The sequence below is a fragment of the Lygodium microphyllum genome, chromosome 23, assembly GCF_053477565.2.
Source record: "Lygodium microphyllum isolate KBCC chromosome 23, Lygodium_microphyllum_v1.1.10, whole genome shotgun sequence".
NCBI classification, from domain to species: Eukaryota; Viridiplantae; Streptophyta; class Polypodiopsida; order Schizaeales; family Lygodiaceae; genus Lygodium; species Lygodium microphyllum.
This window is the reverse complement of record NC_141157.1, coordinates 48,654,450-48,663,176: the sequence shown is the minus strand read 5'-3', so window position 1 is coordinate 48,663,176 and position 8,727 is coordinate 48,654,450. Positions and strand designations below refer to the sequence as shown.

The 8,727-nt window shown below is 42.5% G+C and overlaps 1 protein-coding gene across 1 annotated transcript; it reads left to right on the top strand.

Annotated features, from left to right (window-relative positions):
- Positions 1-5,075: 5,075 nt before the first annotated feature.
- LOC148016149 (chalcone synthase-like) lies at positions 5,076-7,716 on the top strand. Its single transcript, XM_087663608.1, has 2 exons — positions 5,076-5,564; positions 6,466-7,716. Exons 1-2 carry the CDS (start codon positions 5,369-5,371, stop codon positions 7,503-7,505), a joined length of 1,236 nt encoding a protein of 411 aa, XP_087519734.1. The 5' UTR covers positions 5,076-5,368; the 3' UTR covers positions 7,506-7,716.
- The last annotated feature ends 1,011 nt before the right edge of the window (positions 7,717-8,727 follow it).

Here is an 8,727-nt window from a genome sequence, read left to right as displayed (position 1 = left end):
ATTTGAGAAGAGTAGTGAGTTTATTAAGACATATATTTTATTAGTCTATTTACCTTACACTATCTTAGAGTTATACTTAGCTAACACTTTAGTAACTAAAACATGCTACACCCTATGTGAGAAATTAGTTTATTATTGAATATAACAATCACTCTTATTGTTAAAGGTTATCTCCACACAAATATCTAAAAATTGTAAATGTGTTCAATAACCACTAGCTTTATTGCAATATTGTATATCATAAAGTTATACGAGTTTTAGGGTTGTTTTTTCTTGTGTTATTCAATAAGAGGGACTAGACACTTCGTAGCTGCTTCGAACAACGTGGCAAGCAAAGTTGTTGTACTTCACTCAACAATCCACTTCTCCTCTTTTCCCTCTTTGTTTCTTCTCTCTCTCTCTCTCTCTCTGTGTCTGTCTTTTATTTTTGTTTATTTTATATTCTCTCTCTCTCTCTCTCTCTCGCGTCAAACTTAAAACTAAAGTTAATTTATACAATTTGTAGTATAGAACACCAGCTATACATACAAGCTCTTTTATGCATTAAACTTATAAAATTTCATTTATACACAAAGTTAGTACCAATTAGACCTTACAAAGTTTGAAGTTCAAGTTAAACTTCTCTCTCTCTCTCTCTCTCTCTGTCTCTAAATTTTCTCACTTTTCTCTCTCTCCCTTGAATTTCTTTCTCCATTTTCATATTTCCTCTCTCTTTCTCTCTCTCGAGTCTTTTTCTCTCACACTCTCTCTTCTCACCTCTCTTTTATTCCTCTCTCATATTTTATCTCTCATCCCCTTTCTCTCTATCTTTCTTCTCTCTCTCAATATTTTTTCTCCCTCTCTGTCCCCTCTTTTTTCTCTCTCCTCTTTTCCTCTATCTCTCTCGTCTTTTTTTCCTCTCTCTTCCCTCTTTTCTCCCCCTCCATCTCTCTTCTCTCTTTTTTGATTCTCCTCTCTCTATCTTTCCTCTTTCTTCTTCTCTTTTTCTTCCCTCTTTTTCCTTTTATTATTATTATTATTATTCTCCTCTCTCCCTCTCTCTTTCTCTCTCTCCCCCTCTCTTTTTTATTTTCTTCTTCTTTTGTGTGTGTGTGTGTCCCCTTTTCTTCTCTCGTCCTCTCTCCCTACTTTTTGAAATTCTCTTTTCTCTTTCATCATTGCTTTTCTGTCTCCTCTCTTTTCTTCTCTCTCCCTCTCCATTTTTTTCTCTCTCCCTCTTTCTCGCTTATTCCTCTCTCTCTCTCTCCTCTATTTTGATCTCTCTTTCTCTCTCTTCTTCTCTTCTCCCTCTCCCCTTGCCTTTTTTATTTTTTTCTCTCCTCTTTTGTCATTGCTTTTCTCTCTTCTGTCTTTTCCTTCCATCTCCCTCTCCTATTTTTTCTTTTTTCTTCTCTCTCTCTCTCTCTCTCCATATTTTATTCCTTCTCTCTCTCTCTCTCTCTCTCCCGCTCTTTTTTCCCCTTTTCTTCTCTCTTTATATCTCTCAATTTTTTGTTCTCTCTCTCTCTCTCTCCTCCCTCTTTTTATTTCTCTCTCCTCATTTTTATTTTCCTCTCTCTCTCTCTCTCTCTCTTTTCTCTTTTCTCTCTCTCTTTTCATTCTCTCCCTCTCTTTCTTGCCTCTCCTCCCATTTCCTCTCTCTCTCTCTCTCTCTCTCTCTCGCTCTAAGTTTATATTTCCTCTCTTTATCTCTGTCTCTATCTCTCTACGTGTCTCTCTATCAAGTCAAAATCTATGTCAAAAAAGGTTTAATTTTTTTTAAATTCTTTTTCTCTTTTTTCATACTCTCTCCCCCTCTTTTTCTCTTTATTATTATTATTCTATCTCTCTCTCTTCTTTTCTTCTTCCCACTTTCATTATTGCTTTTCTCTCTCCTCTCTTTTCCTTCTCTCTCCCTCTTCTCTTTCTCCTCTCTTCATTCTCTCTCCCTCTCCTTTTTTTCCCTTTACTCTTTCTTCATTTCATTTTTTCTTTTTCTTCTTCTTCTTCTTCTTCCTCTCTCTCTCTCTCCCTCTCTCCCTCCGTCCCTCCGTCCCTCTCTCCCTCCCTCTCTCCCTCCCTCTCTCTCTCTCTCTCTCTCTCTCTCTCTCTCTCAAGTTTTTTTCTATTGTTGTCATTTCTCTCTGAGTTTCTTCCTTCTCTCTCAAAAAATTTCTCCTCTCTCTATATTTTTTCTACTCTCTCTCTCTCTCTCTCTCTCTCTCTCTCAAATTTTATCTTTTCTATCTCTATGTGTGTTCTCTTAATAAGTAAAATCCTATGTCAAAAAAGATTTTAAATTTAAGACTTTTCTCTTTCCTCTTATTTTTCCCTCTCTCTCCCTATTTTCCTTCTTCTTCTCCCTCCCTCCCTCCCTCCCCTTCTCTCTCTCTCTCTCTCTCTCTCTCTCTCTCTCTCTCTCTCTCTCTCTCTCTCTCTCTCTCTCTCTCTCTCTCTCTCTCTCTCTCTCTCTCTCTCTCTCTCTCTTTGTGTGCTTTCATATTTGCTTTTTTCTCTCCCTCTTTTCCTTTTCTCCATTTCTCATTTTTTTCCCTTTTTCTTCTCTCTCTCAAATTTTATATTTCCTATCTATAATTCTCTTTGTGTGTATGTTCATATTCTCTCTCTCTTTGTGTGCTTTCATATTTGCTTTTTTCTCTCCCTCTTTTCCTTTTCTCCATTTCTCATTTTTTTCCCTTTTTCTTCTCTCTCTCAAATTTTATATTTCCTATCTATAATTCTCTTTGTGTGTATGTTCATATTCTCTCTCTTCTTCATCTTATTCTCTTTGTTCTTTCCCCCTCTCTCAAAGTATTAAAAAAATTAATTTTATTTAAAAAAATGTTTAATATAAGAGGGGGAGGATAGAGAGAAAGAAAGTTTTGATTTAAAAAAGGGAAAAAAGAAATACGTGAGAGGACGGATTTAATTAAAGGAGGAAATTTTTAAAAGACTTTTAAAAATGTTTAAAAAGAAAGGAGAAAAAAGGAGAGAAGTTGAAATTAAAAGTTTAATTTAATGAAAAACTTTTAATTGAGAGAGAGAGAGAGTTTTGATTCAAAAAGAGGAGAAAGAGACATTTGCAAAAAGTTTGCTTTAATTAAAAAGGGAGAGGGAAAAGAGAGAGAGAGAGAGGGATTTTAATTAAAAGGGGAGGGGGCAGAGAGAGATATATATGGGGGAGATTAATTGAAAAATGTTTGATTTGATTGAGAGAGAGGAAAGGCTTAGGGAAAGAGAAGAGAGTGAGAGACGGGGGTAGGTTCCGGGCTTTGCAACCTACTACCAAAATAATACATTAGTATAAATTGTCAATGGGAGATTTGAGGAGAGTTAATATTACAATGATTGGATAGTAGAAGGGTTTGGAGACATGGACATCTAATGCATGGTGAAGATCATCATAGTCTTATCACAATAGAAAGAATTGTATGGCATGAAGAGAACCATTTGGCTTTAGGTAGTTGTACTTAGAAAAAGTTTGGGTAACTACTTGTTTGGTAGACATATAGATCCGCATCCATTAAGTAAATAGAGCAGTGTATAAATGTTAGACAAAGTACAACTTATGTGATCCTTGCTTGGTACAATCCCCAACCCTCATACTTTTCAGATATAGGTTGGCTTAACTTACTAGACTTAAAGAATGTCTAGCAAGTGCCTTTGTTATAAAACTATCTCACTTGTTGGATTTCAATGCTTGGAGCTATAATGTTAATGTCAACTTATTTATGCATGCCATGATCATAGTACATCAAATAATCCATGTATCATCGGAGCTAAGTTCTATGGAGACTTTAAAAGATCTTTGAGAAAAGAAGTAGCTAGCTATGCCTTTAGTATAGTGTATTGAAGAGAGCAAATTGAAAAACTAGGAAACACATTACAAAAAACCTCTCCTTTTGGGTTTTACCAAAAGAGGTAGGACATAAGCTCCACATGCCTTGTGTTGAACCAAAATTAATAGAATAAATTGTGAGATGAAAATTGCGATTTACTAAAATTTGAGCTCCTTTTTCTTTCAATGCAATATCCAAAACACATAGGCTTTAACCTTAAGAGAACCTTAGTTTTGTAAAGGAGAGCATTGATGTTTGCAAACACCAAATCATCTACCATGACTAAATAACCCTTAAGATTGAGATAGAAGTTGTACCCTTTTTTTGTGTAAGTAAATATATTGTATTATAATTGGTAAAGTATTTGCAACATCGCCAAAAAAGAATGGATGTAACCTTATGGCCTCCACATAGCCTCAAAATGTCATTTACTTTCCAAATACAAACATCGAAGGCATTACCAATATCATAACACCCATGTCTTGGGCTCCCATGCACCCTAGTATTTCAGTCCCATCTCTTTATGTAATGTGTGGCTTGTAGCATTTTTGCTACATTGCTCGAACCCCATAAGGGGGTATCATCTTGATAGATGGAACGTCATAGAGCCATGCAATTGAGGGGAATTGATTCGAAGATCTTTTGAAACTCACACATCCACCTGTACCACTTGAGCTACTACTTGTTGATGAGACAACCCTATTTTTTTTAAATACGTTTTTTTTTTCCCGTTTGGTGGATATGTGATCACCGAGTTGTTTCTCACTTGATGGTGCAAGCACCTGAGAGCCACCCAATGGTGGGATTTAATTTAGAGACATGTCACAATGCACACACCCACCCTACGAACTGGGCTGCTGCTGGTTGGCAAGAAAGCCCATAACTTGATCCATAAATTTCATGTGAAGAAAAAAAAGGGAGAAGTACATTGATTAGAATTAAATAGCTTTAGGGGCGGTGAAGAGATTTGATGGTAGAAGTGGTGGTTGCGTGTTGGGGTGGGGATGGGAACACTATGCAAAAGGGAGGGATGAACAGTGAATAAGGAAGGGGTTCGGAAATTGGCTTTTTGGGGGGGGGGGGTGGGGGAGGAGAAGAAATGAGCAGAGTGTGACGGGAGACACAAGAGAGGTGCGCGCAATAAAGGTGGCAGCGCGTGACTTGGACGACGCCAAGCTCATGGGGAGATGGGCATGGGAATATAACCGAAGAAGAAGCAACAGCAATGGCACGTTCTTTGGGCTTGACCACCTGAAACACGAGTATTCCACCGGGCCGGACCTCGTTTCGGGCCGCCATCAGAGACCTTGCCAAAACCAAACGATGGCTATAAGGGCCTTCTCGCCCCCTCGTTCTTCTTCCATAAGACCAGCAGCAGGCCTTGCTGTCTTAACAACGGTCGTCTCCTGATCTCGAGGCCTTGCTTCTACCCCCTCTCACCTTCCATTGATTCTGTCTCCGTCCGTCCGCCTCTGATCTGTTTCCTTCTCTCTCAGTCGCTATAATCATTCAGTATCTCTTCTGCAGTTGATCAGTGCTGCTCATTCAGGATGTCTGGAGCTCCTGGCACTACCTTCAAGCCATGCCCCCGCAAGATGGAGCGCGCCGATGGCCCCGCCACCGTCCTTGCCATCGGTACAGCCAACCCTCCCAACGTCTTCTACCAGAAGGAGTACCCCGAATTCTACTTCAACATCACTAACAGTAACCATATGTCCGAGCTCAAGGAGAAGTTCCAGCGCATGTGTAAGTACAGCTTTGCATGAAGTAATTTAGGATCAGGGGTTGTAATCTTGTCGACTAACTGGGTTCTTGGCCTGCTATGCACGGTAAGTGGGCTTCTGATGAAGTAATTTAGGGTCCGGAATCGATATAATCTTTTCGATTGGCTGAGCTTGCTTGCGATTTGTTTCTTCATTTATGTGACTGTGCCTAGAGGAAAGCTTAGCTTTAGCGTCGGGTGAATGGTGAACACGAAGTTCGAAATAATTCAAAGGAGAAACTTAGTTCTAGTGTCGGGCGAATAGTAAATACTAGGGTTGTGAATGGAGAATCAGGTGAACAGTTCTCAACGTGCAAGGAGCATCAAGAGAACTGTAAATTCCGAAAATTTCATTGTGTATAGCATCATAATCAATGTGCACAAATAGGCACTGTCGGGGAAAGTAAAATTTCAACCCTGCGAACAAGGGATTGTAATCTAGAGAATGGCAGGATGTGAGAGGATCAGTGGAGAATATACATGGTAACAACCAGGCCAATAATTGCCATTATTAAGTGGTTATTGAATAAGTTGAGCCGAGGAGCAAATTATGAAAAGCGAGGCAGAAAAGCAAGCACTATCACAAGTGCCGTATAGGTGCGACCATTCTACCTCACTAGGAGCCCATCTCAAAACGCCTGATTATTTAACAGGCGTGTGGCAAAGCGATGGTAGTTACCGTTGGAACAGTGAATTGAGGGTGGATCTGGGTAGATTGCCAATACCTGATTGACGGTAACGGGTCAAATATGGTTGATAATAATATCATAATTGGCGAGATCATAGATATCAGTAGTTGGTTCTTTTTTTACCTTACAGGAGTATTGAAAAATGGGCTTAGATACTGATGATGATGGATGATGGATGGATGGCGGTGTGCTGCAGGTGACAAGTCCGGGATCGAGAAGCGCTACATGTACTTGAACGAGGAGATACTGAAGGCAAATCCAAACATGTGCGCATACTGGGAGAAGTCGCTGGACGTGAGGCAGGACATGGTGGTGGTGGAGGTGCCGAAGCTGGGGAAGGAGGCGGCGGCCAAGGCCATCAAGGAGTGGGGCCAGCCCAAGTCCAAGATCACGCACCTGGTCTTCTGCACCACCAGCGGGGTGGACATGCCCGGCGCGGACTGGGCCCTGACCAAGCTGCTGGGCCTGCGCCCCTCCGTCAAGCGCCTCATGATGTACCAGCAGGGCTGCTTCGCGGGCGGGACGGTCATGCGGGTGGCCAAGGACCTGGCCGAGAACAACAAGGGCGCCCGCGTCCTCGTCGTCTGCAGCGAGCTCACCGCCGTCACCTTCCGCGGCCCCAGCGAGACGCACCTGGACAGCCTCGTCGGCCAGGCCCTCTTCGGCGACGGCGCCGCCGCTGTCATCCTGGGCTCCGACCCCATACCGGGCGTGGAGCGCCCCTGGTTTGAGGTCCACTATACCGCCGCCAACATCCTCCCCGACAGCGACGGCGCCATCGACGGTCACCTTCGCGAGGTGGGGCTCACGTTCCATCTCATGAAGGACGTGCCCGGGATCATATCTAAGAACATCGGGGCCGTTCTGAAAGACGCGTTTGAGAAGGTGTTCGGGTCGGACGACGGAGAGGGCGCCACGGGGGGGGTGGTGCCGGGCTTCAACGACGTGTTCTGGATCGCGCATCCGGGAGGCCCCGCCATTCTGGACCAGGTGGAGCAGAAGCTCCAGCTGAAGCCGGACAAGATGGCGCCGAGCCGGAAGGTTCTCAACGACTACGGCAACATGTCTTCCGCGTGCGTCCTCTTCATCATGGACAACCTCCGGAAGAAGTCTGTGGAGCAAAACCTGGCCACCTCCGGCGAGGGCTTCGAGTGGGGGCTTCTCCTTGGTTTCGGCCCTGGCCTCACCTGCGAGACTGTCGTGCTCCGCAGCGTCCCACTGTCGGCCTCGTCATAATCATAAACCCAATAAAGCGAAAACCCAGAAACAATAAACTTCCCTGTAGCCCTTTTATCTGCGCTTTCCCCCCTCCTCATTTTACATTTTACATTCACATTATCGCTACAATGCCTCCCTCCCCTCCCCTCCCGACTCCATCGCTCCCTCCCTCTCTCCTGTCCCCGAACTCATCATATTTCGTATATATAAGCTTTACTTGCCTTGCTCATTTGCAACTCAAGAAAATGAGGAAAAGCTCCTGTCAGGACATTCAAATTGGCAGTTATTATTATTTTCACTTAGATAAACAAGTTTCCCCTGCAAGATTGAGTATCATAATAAGCGAGCCCTCATTTTTTAAATTGCGTGTTGACAATAACAAGGCAGACATAGTGCATCAACCTCGCGATAGTTACACAGCGGCGGTCCGCGGGTGGCCAGTCTAGAAACTATTACTGCAACGTGTATTTTAAACGATCAACATTGCACTCAACTCGGGAATGCCAGCTGCTGGCTTAGAAACAACTACTGCAATATGTATTTTAAACGATCATTATTGCACTATCCCCGGTGCCAGGTGGATGCTAGCTGCTGGCCTGGCCTCAGACTCGCGACTCGCGAGTACGCCGCCTTAATCAGAAGAGTTGACCAGGACAACAACCCAGTTGGCATTGGCTGAGATCTGAGATTTGAGATTACGGATTGTGGGTTCCAACTTCATACTACCTATAATTCCTTCAATGCGGATATTATTTCGGCAACACTATAAGTGGATACGTATGACTGAATCTTTACTGGCAGCATTCAGGAGCCTGCTACAAATCATGGCTTTACCTCTTCTAGGCTCTCGTAGTGCCCGACGCCCGTCACAGAAAATCGAGATCTAACGTGAAAACTGAGAATGAATGTGAGTGAATCGCAAAAAGCTCAAAAAACCTTTCCTTGAAAATTTCTAGTTATACATGTCACGACTCACATCTGTGGAATTTGATTCAAAAATCCCTCTACAATGTCGATCTAGAAGTCTTTCTATCTACTGCCAAATTTCTTTTCACAAGCTTCTCTTCCAACAAATTATTAAGATCTTATTAGTCTATATGTAACTCTAATGGTAATTGCCCTAGCGGCATTCTAGACTTCAAAATTTCATTGTCCGTTTCCTTTATCACCAAAGATCACTTTCATTCGATCCAAATAGCCAACTTTTTGAGCCTTCTCCAAATTGCTTGTCCAATTCGAC

Coding starts and splice junctions, on each gene's coding strand:
- LOC148016149 (XM_087663608.1), top strand. CDS start 5,369: ATGTCTGGAGCTCCTGGCACTACCTTCAAGCCATGCCCCCGCAAGATG. Junction 5,565..6,465: donor GGAGAAGTTCCAGCGCATGT/GTAAGTACAGCT, acceptor GGTGTGCTGCAG/GTGACAAGTCCGGGATCGAG.